Source organism: Microcebus murinus, chromosome 7, assembly GCF_040939455.1.
Source record: "Microcebus murinus isolate Inina chromosome 7, M.murinus_Inina_mat1.0, whole genome shotgun sequence".
Classification (NCBI taxonomy): Eukaryota; Metazoa; Chordata; class Mammalia; order Primates; family Cheirogaleidae; genus Microcebus; species Microcebus murinus.
Window position 1 is genome coordinate 67,329,922 of NC_134110.1, and position 21,408 is coordinate 67,351,329.

The 21,408-nt window shown below is 40.6% G+C and overlaps 1 protein-coding gene across 3 annotated transcripts in view; it reads left to right on the forward strand.

The window, feature by feature from the left end:
• The window catches only part of CDH17 (cadherin 17), a 67,831-nt gene extending 61,760 nt beyond the window's left edge, over nucleotides 1-6,071 (forward strand). For all 3 annotated transcript variants that reach the window (XM_012772857.3, XM_012772856.2, XM_076005158.1), the window contains 3 exons: nucleotides 3,020-3,136; nucleotides 3,271-3,384; nucleotides 5,520-6,071. In XM_012772857.3, coding sequence (XP_012628311.2) covers nucleotides 3,020-3,136; nucleotides 3,271-3,384; nucleotides 5,520-5,617 — 329 coding nt within the window. In that variant the 3' untranslated portion in view covers nucleotides 5,618-6,071. The remainder of the gene's footprint in view (nucleotides 1-3,019; nucleotides 3,137-3,270; nucleotides 3,385-5,519) is intronic.
• Nucleotides 6,072-21,408: the final 15,337 nt, after the last annotated feature.

Genomic DNA, 21,408 nt, shown 5'->3' on the forward strand with positions numbered 1-21,408 from the left:
AGGCTGAAAGTTAGCATTGCATCAGTCAAGTTGTGAATGTAAAGGCAAAGTTCTTAAAGGAAATTCTTCTCCAGTGAACAGAAGAATAAGAAAGTTTGAGTGGTCTGGATAGAAGATCAAACCAACCACAATATTCCCCTAAACCACACCTAAATCCAGAGCAAGGCTGTAACTCTCTTCAATTCTATGAAGTCAGAGAGGTTAGGAAACTTCAAAAGAAAAATGTGAAGCTGGCAAAGACTGGTTCATGAGGTTTAAAAAGAAAGTTGTTTCCGTAACATACAAGTACAAGGTGAGGCAGCAAGTGCTAATGTAGAAGCTGCAGTAAGTTATCCAGAAGATCTAGCTAAGATCTTTGATGAAGGTGGCTGCACTGAACAATTTTCCATTGTAAATGAAACAGCCTTATATTGGAAGATGATGTCATCTTTGACTTCCATAGCTAGAGAGGAAATGTGAAGGCCTAGCTCCAAAGACTTTAAGGGACAGGCTGACTCTGTCAGGGGCTAATGCAGCTTGTGACTAAGTTGAAGCCACCATCCAAAAACCCTAGGGCCCTTACAAATGATGCTAAATCTACTCTGCCTGTGCTCTATAAATGGGACAACAAAGCCTGGGATGACAGCTCCTCTGTTTATAGAATGTGTAAGTGAATATTTTAAGCCTACTGTTGAGACCTACTGCTTAGAGAAAAAGGTTCCTTTGAAAATATTACTGTTCATTGACAATGCACCTGGTCACCCAAGAGCCCTGATGGAAATGTACAAGGAGATTAATATTGTTTCTATGCTGCTAACACAATATCCATTCTATAGCCCATGGATCAAGGAGTAATTTCAAATTTCATTATTTAAGAAATATATTTCATAAGGCTATAGCTGCCCCAGTGACTCCTGATTGATTTTTCTCATTATCGGTCATATATTTGTATTTTATATCTAGCAGTTTTTTTATGAAATGCCAGACATCTAGATGATTTTTTTTTTGTATTCTCATATATATTCTTGAGCTTTATTTTGAAATGCAGGTATTTGGAAATAGTTTGATACTTTCACATGTTGCTTTTAGGTTTTGTGAGGCAGGGCTAGGGCAGCATTTGTCCTAGGACTCATTTGTCCAAACATCTGAGGCAAAACCCTCTGTGTACCCCACCTGATGCCCTGTGAGATTTTCCACCCTGGCTCTTGAGAGCAGGAACAATTCCTGGCCCTTTGTGAACTCTGTTCTCTCTAAACCTCTTGCACTCTCTGTATGCGGCACATGCTCTGTCTCTGGGACTCTGAAAACTCTAATGGCCTTTATTTCCCCATACTTTTGGCTCTGTTGCCTCAACCCAGGGACATTGCTGAGCTCTCCCTGCCTACACTGAGATCTGGACGATTGCTCTGGGTAGTGTGTTGGGGCAATTTTTTTTTTCCTTTCAGGAATCACTATCCTTCATTATCCAATGTCTTTAAAACCATGGTTTCGTGTATTTTATATGTTTTGAGTTGTTTTTGGAGGGATGGTGATTCTGGTCCCTGTTACTCCAGGGCCACCATAATCTTTAAATACGAAAATCTCCCCAAATTCTGGAAAATTTCTTGGCAGATACATGAATGGGGAGGGTATATTTATGAGTCGCAACAAGACTGAAACTGACTTTAGTAATTTGAAGCTTAGTGTTATTTTGTACTCTTAATTCTCCATTTAAATAAAAAGGGAAGAAGGTAAATACCTGAAGATCAGGTAGAATATGATGCATCATCCCCTTATTTCAGGATTCAGAGGCCTATAGATGTTATCACTTGCCAATGTCACATAGCTAACAAGCAGCAGATGCTCTGTCCCAGGCACACTCTAGTCACTACGTAATCAATCCTCATTATTTGCTGATTTCCTATTTACAGGTTCAACTATTTAATGATGGAACTTGTGCATTTGTGGACAATGGCGGAGTGGTCAAAAATTTGAGTTAGTGGACATACTTGTTCTTAGCTGAGGGTGAAAACCTTCTAGATTCAGGTTTTATACCGTTAACATGTTCGTTATGCAATCTACATAGCGTTCTTTATTTTCTCCCACACATTGTGTGCTTTTCATTTTGGAATTTCACTATTTAAAATGGTTCCGAACCATAGTGCTCAAATGCTATTGAGTGTTCCTAAGTGTGAAGCAGGTATGACATGCCTTATAGCACATCAGGTTGGTGGTCCCCAACCTTTTTGGCACCAGGGACAAGTTTCATGGAAGACAGTTTTTCCATGGACCTGGGGAGAGGTGCATGGTATGGTTTCAGGATGATTCAAGTACATTTATTGTGTACTTTATTATTATTACATTGAAATATATGATGAAATAATTATACAACTCATCATAATGCAGAATCTAATGCCACCGCTGATCTGACAGGACCCGGAGCTCAGATGGTGACGTGAGTGATGGGGAGTGGCTGTAAATACAGGTGGAGCTTTGTTCACTCGCTCACCTCCTGCTGTGCGTGACCTGGTTCCAGTCCACCACCCAGGGGTTGGGGACTGCAGCCTTACAGAGAAAATACATGTTAGATAAACTTTGTTCAGGCAGACGTTCTATCACTGTTAATCATGAGTTAAATGTTAATTAGTCCACTATATATTAAATAAGGTATCTTTAGACAGAAACACAGAAAACATTATATATTAATCAGTTGATGAAAATGTTGTGACCAGAGGCTTACAGGACCTAATCCTATATTTTACGTAGGAACAGTGGTTCAGTATTTACTAATTCAGTGTTTGGGACAACTTTATAGACCACAACTACTGGAAATGATGAGAATTGACTGCAGTTTATATTCATTTCTACAGAGAAATCATGAATTAAGAATTTAAAAGATCCTTTAGCTCTTCTTTTACTCGATAAGATACATGTGGAGTGATACTCTTAGTTTAACTCATATCTAGTCACTTTCCCAGCCAATCTTAATGTGATACAAGGATACGCTTTATCCATTCCTGCTGATCCAAGGATCTGAAGTTATGTTTTCCTGCTCCGACAGGCACTCATGCCAGACTCTCCACCAAGCACACGAGCTTTGAGGAGCGCGTTTACGATGTCCCGATCCGCATCAATGATGGGGGCCGGCCACCTTTGGAAGGCACCGTCTCTTTACCAGGTGGGTATTTTGCTATAAGCAACTTAAGATAGTCTGTCACCATGGGCAATTTGAGGGAATTCTAGTCTTGGGCATGAGATTCTGTGACTATTCACTTGAAAATGTATCCTACCAAATACTGTGCTACTTTTCAGTTACTTTCTGCACATGTGTGGAGGGCAGGTGTTTCCGGCCAGTGGATCGCCAGCCTGGGATACCCACTGTGGGCATGGCAGTTGGTATACTGCTGACCACCCTCCTGGTCATTGGTGAGTATAATTTCTCCAGTCAAAGATTCCCATCCTGGGACTGCCTTTATTGGCTGGGCTGGTGGCTTCTCCAAGGGCAAGCAAGGCACTAGCCAAGAATATAGATCACCAGTACACTACATGAGGCTTTCCTGCTTCAGTACCATCCTCTGCCTATCATCGACACATTGGTTAGTTTGGGAAATATAAGAGGCTTTAGAGCATAAATTGTTATGTTTTATCCCTGCATACCAACCTTTCATGATGGAGAAAAATGCAGTAGCTGTGCCTCTGCTACGTGGCAGGCACTGTGCTTGATGGTAATGGGCAAGACGTGCACAAATCCTGTATCGGAGTTTATGGTCTTGTCTGCCATTGTCCTTAGCCTTCCAGTGGAGATCCTGCTATACCCGAAATGTACAGTGCAGAACTTTTGTATATTTTCACAACTGGGGACGCTGATTCTTATTATCCAGAATAACCCCATTGTATCACGGCTCTGGTTCTACCTTGGCCCCTGGCCAGACAGCAGAGTCCTGTGATCTCACTGTGGTTTTCTGCAAACAACTCAGTGCCTACAGCAGGTTGCATATCCCTTATCCAAAATGCTTGGGACCAGAAATGTGTTAGATTTTTTCAGAGTTTAGATTATTACACATGATGAGATTATCTTGGGGATAGGAGCCAACAGAAAATTCACCTGTTTCACAAATATTATATTTATATAGCCTGAAGGTAATTTTATACAATATTTTAAATAATTTGTGCATGAAATAGTTTTGACTGCATTTTAACCGACCTGTCACATGAGGTCAGGTGTAGAATTTTCCACTTGTGGTATCATATCAGCACTAAAGTAGTTTTGGATTTGGGAGCATTTCGGATTTCAAATTTTCAGATTAAGGATGTTCAAGTTGCATAGTAATTACCTTCTTGTCCTCATAAGTAAATATTAGAAATACTTCATTAGTTCACGTGCCCCTGAGTGAAAGGGTTCACAGTTTCACATCCTTTTAAAAGGAGGACTGGTATTATTCCATCTGCATCTGGTCTTTTCTTCCATGACACACCTGTTAGATTAGACTCTGATTCACAGGTCTAAAAGGGATCTCATTTCCTTATACCCTGCAGTCCAACCTCCTTATGGCATGGCCACTACCTACCTGCTGTCACAGTGAACATCATTTCTCCTGGAGAACCACTAATTGAGCTGGATTTTTGAGCTGGTCCCACTTGTTTACCAAGCTCCTTCCCTACCCTAGGTTTTTTTTTTTTATTATTATATTTGCCCTCCCACCTTGAAAGGATTTGAGTCTATAAACCAAATAGCAATTTTCTCACGTAAGGATTAAATCCCAGAATCTTACCACAAGTTAGAGGCTGGATGTGTTTGGGGATATATAGCAGTAATAGAATCTTGCAGTTTTGTACATTTACTCTTTTCGAAGTAGGATTGGGATTACAGGATTATTAATGGGTTTCTGAACACCCAGTCTTTTCTGCCATGATTCCTCGTGTACACTTACATATTAATTTACGTAAAACAAATCCCTTTTACATAGTGGTTCCGACTGACAATATATTAATACAGTTAGTGCTGAGATGCACAATATAATTTTGTAGAAGTTTAGAGATGGGAGAAACAAGATCACTCAACAACACGGGCCAGAGCTGTGAGGAAGGCACCAAAGAAAATGTTATATTTGGTGTGGACACAGTGAAAGTCCAGCTTTAGGTCTGACAACCGCTTTCTGGTTGTTCAGGTTGGGTTGTTTCCTCTAAAGAAGGGGAAGACAGACTGGAATCAATGTGTACAGAGTATGTATTTAATATAAAGTTTAGGAACTGTCAGATACACACTCAGTGTGGGACATTAGGTCCTACATTCCTAGATAGAGACCCAGTGAGCGCCACAGGTCACGTATGATTTGGAGCTTGATACATACATACTGATCACAGGACAAGCAATAAGCTTACTTATCTAAGAAAGCCAATGCCTAGAGTCCCTTCTTCACCAGGACAACGAAACTTTGTTAAACCACAAACAAAAATGAAATTATGTGAGTCATTTTTTCCTGCCAGGATACTATTTTATAAATGAATGCGACAGTACATTTTAAGATTCCATCCATTTGACTCTGAACTTTCTCTTTTAGGTATAATTTTAGCAGTTGTGTTTATCCGCATGAAGAATAAAGACAAAGATAATGTTCCAAGTGCTCAGGCATCTGAAGTCAGACCTCTGAGAAGCTGAATTTGAAAAGGAATGTTTGAGTTTATATACCAAGTGCTATTTTAATAACAATTATCTAATCCTATAATATTACTTTTCATCCAACACGTGCACTGTAACTTCTTACAGATGTTCCCCCTTGCCCTTTAATATTTTACTCCTCCTAGATAGTTCATGTGCTATAGACATTAGAGACATTTTTTCATTTTTCCCATGACATTTTTCCTCTCTGTAAAAAGCCTTAGCTACTTATCTAAACCCAAAAATATATGTGTTTTTTCCCTTTCGGGAAAAGATGGGCTGATTAAATATTCCGTACACTTTTTCCCTTAGTCAAGGAGGGATAGCAGCTGTCTACCACAGAACTTCCCAGATTCCATTTATGCTTTTCCCGATTCTAATCCTGTGTCCTTTCATCCACGTCTCCCTTGGTTATGTCACCGAATTTAGGACATTTGTCAAAGAACAAAGTAGCGTTTCAGGGAAAAAAAAAAGAACAGCCTTGTCCTTCAGCATGGACACAAACGCTTCTGTGTCACTAACCTTTAACCAACATGGCGCGTGCTGCTCTGCGGTCCAGGCTCTTCAGCCCGGGAACAGCACGGACCCTCGGGAGCTGCTCGGAGGCAGTCGCCACCTTCATCGACCTCAGGGGGAGCAAGCGGCTGACCGGGCTTACTCACCGCCTGCCATGCTTACATGCTACGCATGTTTTATTTGTATATTAATAAAATTTGGGTTATTATATATTTAATGTGTGGAGGAAAATAAGAGAGCATGAAAGGAATAGAGACCAAAATCAAGAATAAATGTTGGTTGTGGCTGTTTTTGTTTCACTGATCCCTTTGGCTTTGCTTCATGGTTCTTTCCCACCCCCCCCCCTTGTGTTTCTATATTATGTTTCTTTAAAATTTTTTTGTTGTTTCAGAATATTACAGTTACGTATGTTTAGGTTACACATATTGCCTTTGACTCACCTGAGTCAGAGCTACAAGCACGACTACCTTCCTGGTTCTTTTCATTTGCTGAGAGGAAGAACTAGTTAACTAACAATGGTTAATCCGCTGTTTATCAAAATTGCCTCCCATGTGGAATTAAGCCCAAGAGTAGGAGTCTACAAAAAAATATAAACTGACTGTTCACGTGATTGTGGGTTGAGGTGTTCCAGGTAGGTACACTTCAGGAACTTTTAAAATTTAAATAAGAGACCCTTGGAGATTTTAAAGCATTCCTAGGCCTGAAACACTGTCATCTGGCTCCTGAGTTGAGCCTTGGGAGCATTCAACATTACACAACCCCTCAGAAATTTTAACCATGAACAAGAACTCAACTGTGAAAAGATTCTCACACAACGGCGGCTGAAGCAGGCCATGAGCTTGTGTTTTTCGTAAATAATCTTTTTTTAAATCATCTGTTTTTTTTAAAAAAGCAAAAATGTAAAATACCTAAACTCCGTTTTTAAGACTTTAGGATTGCTTTCTGGTATACTATTAGACTGTGGCTTCAAACTATTGTTTTTTTCACACGGGGCTCATGGGAACCCTCATAGTAGGGAAGGTTATCTCCTGTCTCACCTCATGTTAACAAACCAAACAAAAAATCCAAAAGCACCAAAAGCAAATTTACTTCACAAATTATACACCAAGCTGAGGAATAGCACAACTTTATCAGCTTTAGGTATCTTACCTGTGTGTTTTTAAGGAATGACTGTGATGTGACATTTAGGTCACTTAAAATTGCATTATTGCTTGCCCTCATTTTCTGGAAAACATATCTTCACTAAAAGACTGAGGCAGTCCTGAGGCAGGTCAGCTGAGGTAGATTTGGGGGGTCTCTCCTGCTTCAACTGCATGGTATCCTCTCTGGACCAACTGGTGTTTCCTGATAATGGGCTGATCACACAGAACTTTTTCATCAAAGACCATTGATTAGCACTCAGATTGCTCATGCTGTTTCTTCCATGAATGGGTCCTCGCTCTCAACCCTCTCACCCTTCCATGACCAGAGCCTGCCTGTTTTAGAAGACCAGTTGAAATATTGGTCCCTCTGGGAAAGCCTCTGAGTTCCTACAGGAGAACAGGCCACTGCCTCCTCTAAACTTCCACACTTCAGCAAAGAAAATGGTTTCCTTGGCCAGGGTCCATTCCATCTTCTTGTGAGAATATTGAATTTCCCACTGGGAAGCCCTGATCCAGTCTCTATAGTTTGAGTAGAACCAACTCCCTGTTTTTCTCCAACCCTTCAGCTCTCAAGTTGGGTACTGTATCTCAGTGAGTTTCACTTCTACAATTTTAGTTGCAACTCTTAGAAAAGAGCTCTCTTTATGTGGAATTTGCTAAACTAGTAGGAAGTAAGCTGAGCATTCTGGTTGCCATAAGAGCTAAACCTTCCCCAGGACGAGAACCACATAAAGTCAGGAGATGAGAACATTTTGAAGATGTTGAGTACATAGATCTAGCTGTGTCTGAAGGCAACTTTGTCCTAGACTTTTGCATCCTATGAGCCAATACCCGTTTTTGCTTACAACACAAAAAATTTCTTTCCCTTGCAACCAAAAGAGTGGATATTTGTACTTTGCATGTGGCCTTTCTCATCATGGTCTACCATTAGTGCCTGTTTGATCTCCCCAACTAGTCTGGGACTTCTCAGAATCTCTCTCAATGCCACTGTGTGAGCACAAGTCCTGGCTCATAGTGGCTCCTCCGTAATTAAATGAAGTGGCTGACTCAATTTGGCCACTTAGCTATTGTCATTTAAGTGCCACATATTTGACAAAGCTTGAACTAGAGGAAAAGGTGTAACTCTCATCCTTTGTGTTCACTTACAGTCTCCTCAAAGACCCCTTTTAACTCCCCCTCAATACCTTCTTTTTCCCTATACACAAACCCTGGTGTTCTGTTCAACCACCCTCAGAGCAGTCCTAGTGGTGAATGAGTCCTGGGAATGACAAAGCTCCCGAGAATTTCTGGATGGCTAAGAAATAGTTGTGAGATGAAGAGGATCTCAGGGTGGGGATGTAGGTGGAGACTCTTGTGAGCAACTATGTAGACAGTCTCAGGGGCTTCTACAAAGCAGTAAATTAAGAGTAGAGACATGGAGGTATTGGTTGGTGGTGTAGATAATCCATACGCAGAAAGCAGAGATCACCTCCCAAGTATCTAACACAAGAAGGGAAGTGTTTGCTTCCAGGGTTCTGTACAAGGCTATACTCATCATGGGAGCATGGGAAACTTAGAAAGATATGCTATCTTACAATATAACTTTGAAAAACCATTTTAACCATTCAGTGGCATGAAGTACAGTCACACTGTCATGCAACCGTCACCACCACCCATCTCCAGAACTTCACCCTTCCAAAGGAAACTCTGCACCCACTAAACACTAACCCCCACACCTCTTCCCCCAGTCCCTGGGAACACTATTCTGACTTTCTGTCTCTATGAATTTGATTATTCTAGATCTCACATGTAAATGGAATTATATACTATTTGTCCAAGATATCAATATTTTAAAGGTTTTAAAATAGTAACAGAAAAGGTAGCATTCAAACCTAGAAAGTTACCTTCAAGACTATTTTTGATTTTTGCATGTATTTATGTCATACATTGTGTACACATAAATGCACATTTTGCACGTATGTGAAGATATCCTACCCACACATGTATACATAATGCACTTGTGTTCCCCAAACACCATACACACTCACATCCCAGTTTATCCTCATGAAATCCTGTCTCGTTCTTGCTGAGCCCCAAGGAGCATGTTCAGGTGTTGGCCGAGCAGCCATCTAGTACAGGGGTTCTCAATGGATGCCTATTAGAATCACCTGCAAGAGCTTTTATGTATACACATTCCATGGCTCCACCCTCAATTGAATTAGCATGCTTGGGCATAGGACCCAGCCTTAGTATTTTTTACAAGAATCTCCCCAGGTGATGGTCATATGCAACCACAGCTGCAAATCCTTGGTCCTCGGAAGACCAAGTTAGTACCAGGCTGGTGTGGAACAATTCTTTTCAGAGTCTGCCCGGGACTTAATTGAGTCCCCCCAAATCCCTGTGTTGAACCCTGAGCCCTAATGAGACTGTATTTGGAGAGATGGCTCTGAGGAGGTCACCAGATTGGGGTCCTAATCTGACAGAACTGGTGTCCACAGAGGCAGACACCAGAGCATACTCATTCTCTCCACATACACACAGAGGAACAGCCATGTGAGGACACAGCAAGGAGGTGGCCGTCTGCAAGCCAGGAGAAGAGGCCTCCCAGAAACTGATCCTGATGGATCTTGATCTGGGACTTCTAGCCTCTAGAACTGTGAGAAATAAGTGTCTGTTAAGCCATCTAGACCATGGTATTTGGTTTTGGTGGCCTGATCTGACTTACACAAAGCCTGAATCGGGATCTTTCCTCAGAACAACATTGGCATCCCTACCCCTCAACCTCTGGGGCCATTTTAACCCTAACCTGCCCAGACCCTTCCCAGATGTCCACTCAGACTGTGACCTGGAACTCAGGAAGGCAAGAGGCTCTGCTGTTGGGAAAGCCACGCCTTAGGTGAAGAGACTCTTCAGCTAAGAGCAGCCTGGGTCACTCTGCCACCACACCAGAACCTGCGAACCTCAACCATGAAGCCAAGAAGGAAAAGGTGCGTCTTGCCCGCAGGAGAGCAGCCCTCCTTGGTAGGCCAGAGCTGAGCGATGAGCGGCAACGCCTCGATTTTCACCACGGTTGCTGCCCTCCAAAATACACATAAAATACACGCTTCTGTAAAGTGACTCTTGTGCTTGGAGAAACGACAATATAAAATACTATTGATGATGTAAAAACAAAGAATATTTTTATAATACCATTACTTCCCATTTTATTGATTTTCCATGGTATTGTATTTCCTGGTATTGTATTTTTACATACCAGCATGACGCAAGCTCCACTCAACACTGCAAAATGATTCCCTGAGCATCTGCTATGTGTTAGTCATTTGCAAGCCATCTGGGCCTTTAAGACAAAGGGGACGGCCTATGGAGGTGACAGGCAATTCTGAAGGGCAAGGGCTGCCCTGGAAATCCAGGGGTAATAATACCATCAGCTAAAACACAAGTCAGACTCGAGGGCTCCATGAGTTATTTGTCTCCAAATAGTCAATGGTTTCTTTGGACAGACACCAAAGCCCCTTTTTTCCACGTGTTCCTTGTCGTGGGAGAGCTGGCCGCGTGGGCAGGGCGGCAGGAAGGTGGAGGGCAGGGGTGGGCTATGGAAGCAAGCATTCCTCTGATGGAGGGAGGCATTTCCATTTTTCCATTGCAACAGTTGGGTGGATGTGGATGTGTAAGTCAGGACTTGAAGGCCACATTTGGAAGAAGAGGAGGGTGTACACATGGGAGGTAGGAATAAAAATAGCACATGTGTTTACCCAGTGATTTTAGTTACTTTCTTGGATTAAGCACAGCACTGAGAGGAAACAGAATATATTTTTGGTAGCAGAAGACAAACGGAGCCTCTGACTCCTGACCAAAAAAAAAAAAAATCCCTAAAGCAGAATTTCCTGCGGCTTTCTCCGACACAACTGAAGTCAATCATAGCCTTGGTTCAGGATGGACGCACAGAACTAGGGAAAGGGTCTGGAAGCAGCCAGGCCAGCTGTGGGATAAGAGTCACCAGCAGTGTGGCTCTCAAAAGTCAGATGTCAACCGTGCTGCTGCCCACCACTCAGAAGGGAGTTAGGGACAAGGCATGCTCACCCATCATGTTTTGGGAGGAGTCTGAGTGAGGGTGGACATGGCCAACCACAAGGATTGTGGGGGATGACTGATGGGTAGGGAGGTTCTGGAAGTGTTGGTGAAAGACAGGGACCTCTGAGTCATCTCAACCTTCAAGTATTTGCTGAAGTTCACTCTGAGCAAAGGTCTGTGCTGGGCACCAGGGGAGCCATTGGAGGGAGTTCTGGGCTGAGCACCAAACGCTCAATGAAGTGTGACATTGGGTCCCTCCCTCCCTGCTGGCCTCACCTCCTGCCTCCTTCCCCTTGCTCAACAACTTCCAGCCACCTTGGCCATCTGCCACTTCCTCAAGAAGGCCAAGCTCTCTCCACTTCCATTCCCTTATATGTGCCTCTGCCTGGAATGTTCTCCTACCCCTCAAGCCTCTTTTGCATGGCTGGCCTTTTCTTCTTGCTTTAGGTCTCAGTATAAAGATTATCTTCTCTGAGATGTTCTGCCTACTATTTTCCATCATAGCATACCTTGTTAATTTCCATCCTAGGTCTTTTCATAATGTGCAATCATGCCCGCTATCAGTTTGCATCTTTAGGGACAGGCCCTTGTTGACCGTTGCTTCCCAACAGTGAGCATGTTGCCTGCCATAGAGTGGGTACTTCATATGTGAATGGACAAATAGCTTAGCTTAGGATCTAATAAAAGAGTCAAGATGTGCATCTGACACACAGAATAATTAAGTGCTGAACTGCTCAGAGAATGCACAGATTGATGTGTGCTGACACTGTATCAAGGCATATGAATTCAAGAGATGTGAGAGTTGAACAGGGTGGGTGGAAATCTGTTAGGGGTGACCAGGGAATAAAAGCCAGCTGGGGGAGAAGAACTAGTCTGTGAAGAGACAAAGCAATTTTCTATCCCTTGCAGGTTCGAAGCACCTTCATTTTCAGTATCTGAAATCACCTTAGCTTTTCTCACCTCCTGGGCCCTTCCTTCTACGTACTGGAACATGGAGCTCGGACCACAAAGACCAGTTGTCCAGCCCTCCCTGGCAGGTGTTGGTGGCTCCCTGAGGTATCAAACATGACATTAAAACCAAACTCACATATGACTCTTCAGTGTAGGGAGGAGGATGCGCTGGGGGAACAGTTACAGATGCAATCCTCTCTTTTACTCTGCATCAGGTACAAAGTGACCCCCAGTGACCAGAAAGGCTCTCAGATGGCCATATTTTAGAATGCCTTCAAGGTTTCTAGAAGTAGAGATAGATGAGTACAATGTATGTGATTTGGGTGATGGATAACCTAAAAGCCCTGACTTCACTGCTATGTAGTATATATCCATGTAACAAAATTATACCTGCACCCCATAAATTTATACAAATAAAAAAAGTAGTAGAGATAGACTCCACCAATTACAATGCATTCTGTGAGTCGATTTTGTTTTGTTCTCACACAGGGATATAATAGAACACATCATTTGGTTCACTCACTGAATTAATGTACTTGTACAACTTTGAATTTCATGGATTTCCATACCATACATTTTGAAAGTAAATAAAGGTCAAGGCTTGTTAACCATTTTTTATATGTCCTGACTGATGTTCAATAGGTATTTTTCTATCTTACTTATCTCCATAGAGTATCAAGTCTTATTTTTGTTATTTATTCACGTTTTCCTCCTCCTACTGCACACCTCCTTCAAGACGACGCAGGAGATCATGTCTTATCATAACTCTGCTGCCTGCAAAGAATCTTCAATAAAACAGCTGCTTGGTGAATACTGAATTAAATTGAAGCATCCCAAGAGCTTCTAGAAGTTCATTTCTCTGCTCTTTATAGCAGAGCAAGCAGTCTCAATTCATATGAGCCCAAAGTTGTTGCCTGTTAACCCCCCATATAGACCAAAATCTGTGTCCTACTTGTCAAAAACTATTAAAGAGCAGAAATCTCTTTTTAGCTTGAACCGATCTGTGACTTAATTTGGAAAGTCTCTCCCTCACCCCAAATTAGACATGACTGAATAAGAATAAAGAAGGAGGAGTTAAAAATAACTTTCTACTATAGTGGAACAACAATTTAAAAATTTAAACAAAACCCTTTGCTGCAAACTCGAAGGCTTTAAGAAGCTTCTAGCTATTTCAGAGTTTGAAAGGAATATTAATCACTGCATTTAAGCCAAGGACACCATGTGACAGAGCTAGAAATGAAGTCATCTGGGTATGTGTTTTCTGGAACCCTGCCCTGAATGGCTTTCTCCTTGACACATGTCCAACTCTTTAATACAGCTTAACATTAGTAATGTTCATAACCTTTTTATAAAATCCTGTTTAAAATATAAGGGAAGCATGGAAGAATGCTCAGGATGAAGACAAGGCAAGAGAAAAGAAAGGTGGAGAACATTTGTTAAGGGTGAGTGAGTATCCGCCCTGGTAGTGTATGGTAGCGTGTGGCGAGTTGCTCTGTCAGTGACAGCCTTGTTCAAAGAGTCATCCCAATGGTTGGCAGGATATTTGCTCCTTGAATTAGGGTACTCTGAATTTAGCTAAGGATCATTTTCTTCAGATGCATGTGTTATTTACTTAATCCATAAGTTACTATTACTTTTGTTTTATATCCCTAAGCAACAGTGAGAAAGTAATGGTAACAACCACTCCAGCCCTTCTTCTTCAGTGTCCTTCCCACTAACCTCTCTCAACACAACCCCATCAGGTTTGCAGAAGGAATTTTGGGTGTTCCCAGACTGCGAGTTCTAGGACTCTTCCACCAAATGATTAGCAAAATCAGTGTTCACAGTAATGTCTCCCCACATTGGATCATTCTTGTCTCTGGTATTTTCACCACGATCAGAGCCTGATCCTAAGATTAGCTGGAAAATATTTTGAGGAAGCAAAAGGTATGAAGACCTGTCTCTGTGAGGCCAGATTTGTGGAGTTACAGAAGGACTCAGTAAAGGCTCCCGACAGCTGGGAAAAGTCAGAGTGCTGCAGAATTCATAAACCATGTGAAGAGGTTTGGTGCTCTGGAAAAAAGTGCCAAAATGTTCCAATCATTAAATCACTTTCAGATGAGGAAATTCAGGACAAACGTTACCAACTTTTTAAACTACATTATATGTTCCAAAAGCAAAATGGAAAACAATAAAGCTGAATGGTCTGTTCTTCCCTACCCTTGCTTTATATAGGTGATTTCAAATTTTGTAAAAGCAGAGAGTCAAAAGTAGTTTTCGGTATGTATGCCCTTAGAGCCAATAACATGAAAATACAGAAACAGTGGACCACCGATTCAAAGGAATCTAATCTTTACATGGTTCTGCCAGTTAGAGCGATCAATGCCAGAACATCTAATACATGTTAGACGTTTAGTAAATGTTCACTTGATACACGAATAAATGCCGATAATGCAAATAAGCTGAAGAATAAAGTACTTTCAGAACTCTACTCTTAAAGTTTGTCAGAGTAAGATTATCCTGTGAAACAATAAAAATAGTGGCCAAAAAAAAAAAAAAAGACAAAAACTTACAGACTAAAGTATTGACAAAAATTAGAGAAGTATAAGGAGGAAAGAGTGGTTGAAAAGGTATAACGCAGCAAGAGGCCTCGAAAACAGGACTGATTTCACAATAAAGTGGTAATCAGGGGGATCACGTGGGTGGCAACTTGTATATAAAGGCAACTCAGCAAGCAGCCTCCAAGACCGCCCCCAACTCCTGGCATCCGTGCCCTTCTGTGATCCCCTACCATGAGCGTGGGCTGGATTTAGTGGCACCACCCTACTAAATAGAATCTGGCAGAAGTGATGCGATGTCACTTCTGATATTAGGAAACAAACAGATGTCTTGGGCTGCCCTCTCTCCCTCGCTCAGTTGCTTGTTCAGGGAGGCTGGCTGCCATGTTGTGGGCTACCTTACTGAGAAGCTCATATGGCAAAAAACTGATGTTTTTGGTTAATAGCCAGTGAGAGCCTGAGGCCTGCCAACAGCCATGTGCATCCAAGTACATTCCTGCAATCATTTACTATGATGGGCATATGTATTAATAGATGTGGGTTCCTTTTATTTATCTCAAGCATCGCTATGTTATTGCTGAAGAGCAACTTGTAGCCATTCTTTCACTTCATAGCAATGAAAGGCGGCCTTGTGGGCTTGAGAATGACCCAGAACACATCCTTGCCTAAAGCACTGGGCTGAGAAAATAGACGTCTTCTCAGACTCAGTTTACTCCTTTGATCTCCCAATTCATGACTTTGCTTCAATGTCTGCTTAGAAAATTCCAATTTATTTTGACTGGCGAGACAAAATAGGTGACAAACAGCCAGAACAAAACAGTCCTCAAATTGTGATCTTTTAAAATGAGATTTGTCACTTTCTCTTTTTAAAGATACTTGAAGAAAAACATTTTAACAGGATTGACTTATAACACAGACATTTGGATGTGACTATTTCGATTTAGGGAATATTTTGATACAACTGATTTAACCTCAGTGTTTTGACGCTTTATCATAATGAAAAATTACTGCTTTTTAAAATCACCAAGTGAGGTAGCAGATTTCTGGATCTCTCTATTCTGGATCCTGCCCCTTCCTAGAACACCCTGATCTTAACCTCCAGGTAGAAGTTTTCATGGGGTGAAATTTAGGGATAGGGTAAGGATGCCAACTTTGCAGGATTATAAATTTTATGGCACGCTAAGATAACTTGTTATCTTAATTTTTGCTAATACCACTTCGCTTTTGAGATCTTTATTCAACATGAGCAGTCTCCACTAACCTAACTCCATGCAAATGCATTTTCCAGTTTTTTTTTGTTTTTTTTTTTATATTTGAAAATTCTTTTTATTCTCCTACATTCCTCTGGTGGCGAAATAGTTTCTGCCTTCATGATTGATTTACCCTAGAGATTCCTGTTCTCTGAAAGTTCTTTCCAAAACATTTCTCCCGTTTGACCTATTTGTTTCTCTTCCTAACCTTTGGTTTTTCAGTGCCCTCAGAACAAATTGAGGGATAGTTGTTTGCCAAGGTAAAGGCTTGCTCAGAATTGAAAACCATCATTTGTTCTTTGGTTGAACGTTTATAAAAGTAGCAAGGCAGTCCTTGGTTTGTATAAGGACCTGCCGGGAGCTGCATGGGATGGGGGTGGAACTGTGCCCCGACCTGGGAGCATTTTAAGGATTACAATGCAGGAGGGTAGACACAGGGCCCATTTCACATCTGTAGGTCAGGAGCATCTGAAAACATCCATTGAGTGTTTCTCAGGACCTTGGGAACATAAGTGTGTGCACACATACACACACATTTCAAATCATGCTTAGCATAAATCTTTCTGATTCTCTCACTGTTATGGATAATCTTTGTGTCCCCTCCAAATTCATACGCCGAAGTCCTAAACCCCAACATGACAGCATGTAGTTGAGAGTTGATCAGGATAGAGGAGGTTGTGAGGGTGGGGCTTCATGATGGGATTAGTGCCCTTATAAGAAGACATGCCAGATGGCCTGCCCCCTCTCCACCATGTGAGGACACAGCATGAAGGTAGCTATATGCAAGACGGCCCTCAGCAGGAACTGAATCAGCCAGCAGCTTGCTCTTGGACTCCACAGCCTCTGGAACTTGTATAATATATGCCAGCTCATCCAAATAACCCTCTCTCTCTCATTGCTTCTTTGAAGGCGGCTGAAAGACTGAACTGTTCCCTGTTTGTGCATCCCTGGGACACGCAGATGGATGGACGGATGGACAAATACTGGCTCCCTTGGCTCGTAGGTTGGTGTCTCCTTAGGGTCTGGAACACAGAGCCAACTCTTGGGTTTTCTGTGGGGCGCGGTGGCAACGCCATTCCAAGATGGCGCCCGCTTCCTGGTCAAACCCTGCTGTTAGTCTGACAAACAAGTGCTCAGCGCATGTGCAGAGTTTGTCTCCTCCCTTCCAAGTGCCTTATCCAATCAGACAATGCCCAGTGTACTTACTGCCTTTATAAGCCCGCTCCGAGAACGCCTCGGCGTCTTCCGCATGTAACCAGTTAAGCAATCCCCATTAAAGCGCTGTCAGAAGAACTCCGGTTGCCGCGTCTTCCTTGCTGGCGAGGCGGGCGCGACAGTTTTCCAATCATCTGTGGAACCCCATGACTGGCACATTGGTGCCGGGTTTTGGCAGGAAGTCTCAGTTCTCCCCAGGTGGGCCTCTTCACAGAGCTGCTTGAGTGTCCTTACAACATGGCAGCTGGCTTCCCCCAGAATGAGTGATCTGAGAGAGAACCCGACATGCACTGTGACGACCTTTTCCTTCCCCATTTTCCAGTTTTGAATGTTGATGGACAGCATCTACGTGCCATCCGGTGAGCTCCCTAGTAGATCAGAGCACACGATCTGGTGTTAGCATACCATCTACTCACAGTGTGACAGAGGGCACAACTATTTAATATCTTTAAACTTTGGATTTTTCTTTTATAAAATGGATCCAATAATAGCATTTGTGTAGATTAAATGAAATGATGTAAATGAAGTTTTGGGCAGACTTCCTGTATAAGAGATCGTATACTATTAGTACTGTTATCAGAAATGTTTATGTAAATTGGACCTCAGAAGGTGATTCCATGAATAACTTCCTAATGTTGATAAAATATAGATAAGAATAATGACAATGTTAGTAACAGTGGTTCCCAAACATGGTTGCATATCAAAAATCACATGGAAAAACTTCATCTTCCTGTGATGATGAAATTAGGTGGTCAGGACTTAACCTTCTGTGATAAACAACTAGAAAAATAGCCATTGTTACTATATTTTAGTAAAGAAAAAATATGGTGTGGAGAGCAGATATAAATAAGAACTCAATAGAAATTATGAAGTGAAAAACGTAGTATCTGAAAAGGTTCACTGGGTGGTATTAATAGACAGCCACCACGGAATATTAATGAACTTGAAGATGGCAATAGAATCTATCCGAACTGAAGCATAGAGAAAAAGTTTTAAACAGTTCAAGAGAATGAGGAGACAAGCCATAAACTAGGAGAAAATATTTGCAAGAGACATTTCTAACAAATGACAGTAATCTGAAATACACAAATAACTCTTAGAACAGTAAGAAAACCACCTGATTAAAAAAAATGGACAACAGACCTGAACAAACACTTCAAAGAAGATATACAGATGGCAAATAAGCATATGAAAAGATGGTCATCATGTATCATTAGGTTATTGCAAATTAAAATAATGGGATACCACCACACACCTATCAGAATGGCTAAAATCCAAAACAGCGACACCACCAAATGCTGGCAAGGATGTGGAGCAACAGGAACTCTCATTCATTGCTGATGGAAATGAAAAATGGTACTTTGAAATGGGTACTTTGAAAGACAGTTTGGCAGTTTCTCATAGAACTAAAAATACTCATACCATACAATTAAGCAAACTCCTTGGTATTTACCCAAATGAGTTGAAAACATGTATCCACACAAAGAAACTTATAGCATCTTTATTCATAATTTCCCAAATGTGGATAGTAGGTAAATGGATAAACTGTGGTCCATCCAGATGATGAAATATAATGTTCAGAGCTAAAAAGATATTAGCTATAAAGCCATGAAAAGACATAGAAGAACCTTAAATGTATATTACTAAGTAAAGGTGCCAATCTGAAAAGGCTATATACTATGTGATTTCAACTATGATGTACTGGAAAAGGCAAAATTATGGAGCCAGTAAAATAAATCAGTGGTTTCCAGGGCTTGAAGGGGAGGCGGCGATGAGTAGGCAGAGCACAGAAGATTTTTAGGACAGTTAAATCATTCTTTATGATACTATAATGATGGATACATGTCATTGTACATTTGTCAAAATTCATAGAATGCACAATATTAAGAATGAATCTTAATTTAAACTATGAATTGGGAGTAGGGGAGTGGGGATGAATCAGTTGTAACAAGTGTAACACTCTGGTGCAGTATGTTGATAGGGAGGGTAGGGTGTACATGGGGTGGTGCAGGAAGTATATGGTAAATTTCTGTACTTTCCACTTAGTTTTCCTGTGAACCTAAAACTGCTCTGAAAACTATTTTTTAAAAAAATAAACAGAGCCTCAATGACCCATAGGATAATATCGAGCACTCCAACATGTGTAATTGGAGTCCTAGAAAAGGAGTTGAGAGAAAATATTTCAATGGTGGCTGTTAGTTTTCTAAAAGTGATGAGTACTATAAACTCTTCCAACCCCTCCCCCTCTGCTCAACATACACCAAGGTACACTGTAATCAAATTCCTAGAAAACAGTGATGAAATTAAACCTTAAAAGTATCCAGGAAAAAAAGATACACCAAAAACAGATAAGAATCAAACGTAGACTTCACATCAGAAAACATCCTGGCCAGAAAACAATAAAATGACTTAATGACTTTTTTTTTTTTTTTGGAATGTTGAAATAAAATCTATCAATCTAGATTTCTATATCCAGCAAAAATATTCTTCAAAAATAAAGATAAAAATAAAACTTTAAGACAAGAGCCAAGGGAATTTCTCACCATCAGTCTTCTCTACAAGAAATATTAAAAGGAAGTTCCTTGGGCAAAAGAGAAAACATAGATGAAAATTTGCATCTCCATAAATGTGATGGTTAATTCTATGTACAAACTTGACTTGGCTAAGGGATGCCCAGATATCTGTTAAAACATTATCTATGGGTGTGTCTCTGAGGGTGTTTTAGAAGAAATTAGAATTTGAATCAGTAGACTGAGTAAAGAAAATTGCCCTCACCAATGTGGGTGGGTATTATCCAACCTGCTGGGGGCCTGAATAGAATAGAAAGGCAGAGAAAAGGTGAATTTGCCATCTCTGCTTAAGCTGGACCATGCATCTTCTCCTGCCTTCTGAAATAGGTGCTCTTGGTCCTCCAGACTTTGGACTTGGACTTACACCATTGGCTCCCCTGGTTCCCAAGACTTTGAGTTTGGACTGGAACTACACCACCAGCTTCCCTGGGCCCTCCAGCTTATAGATGGCAGCTCACAGGACTCTTCAGCCTCCATAATTGTGTGAGTCAAACCCTCATAATAAATCTTTCTATAAATCTCTATATATCCTATTGCTTCTGTTTCTCTGGAGAACCCTAATACAATGAAGGAATAAAGAATACTGGAAATGGTAAATATATAAGTAGATATTAGAGATTTAAATTTTTCTTTGAAACATAGTTGACTGTTTAAAGCAAAAATATAATGTATTTTGGAATTCATAACATGTAGCAATAAATTATATTACAATATAGTAACAAAGAATGAGATGCAGAAAATGGAAGTATACTGTTAAGAGTATCTTGTATTAGGCACAAAGTGGTATATTATTACCATAAACCTTAGATTAAACTTAAAATACAAAGAGATATGGCTAATAAATATTATGGTTTATTATAGAGATAAAATGGAATACAAAAAATTATACTTAATCCAAAAAAGGCAAAAAAAAATATATAGATGGAACAAATAAACATTTAGTAAAATGGTATATTTAAACTCAACTAAATTGCTAGTTACATGATACAAACAGTAAAATTAAAAATATTATCTGACTACATGAAAACATAAGATCCAAATATATGCTGTCTATAAAATAACTTTAAATATAAATATGGTAAAAAATAAAAGGATTAAAAATTATATATCATGCAAACACTAACTATACAAAAGCTGAAGTGGCTATATTAATATCAGACAAAGCAGAATTCAGAACAAAGTGGTATATTACCAGAGACAAAGAAGGACATTTCATAGTAATAAAAGGGCCAATTCATCATGAATAAGTAATAACCTTAAATATATATACATCTAAAAGCTTCAAAATATGTGAAGCAAGAACAGAAAAATAGAAGAAGTGATAATTATACTGGGAGATTAACATTCTTCGTTCAGTAATTTATAGAAGTAGGCCAAAAATCAGTAAAGAAAAGATTTGATCACTTCTAGCAACCAACTTAACCTAATTGATACTTACAGAATGCTTCATTCAACAACAGAATACACATGCTTTTCAAGTGTGCATAAAACATTCACCAAGATAGAACATATGTTGAGCTGTAAAACAAGTCTCAACATATTTAAACTAATCAAAATAAC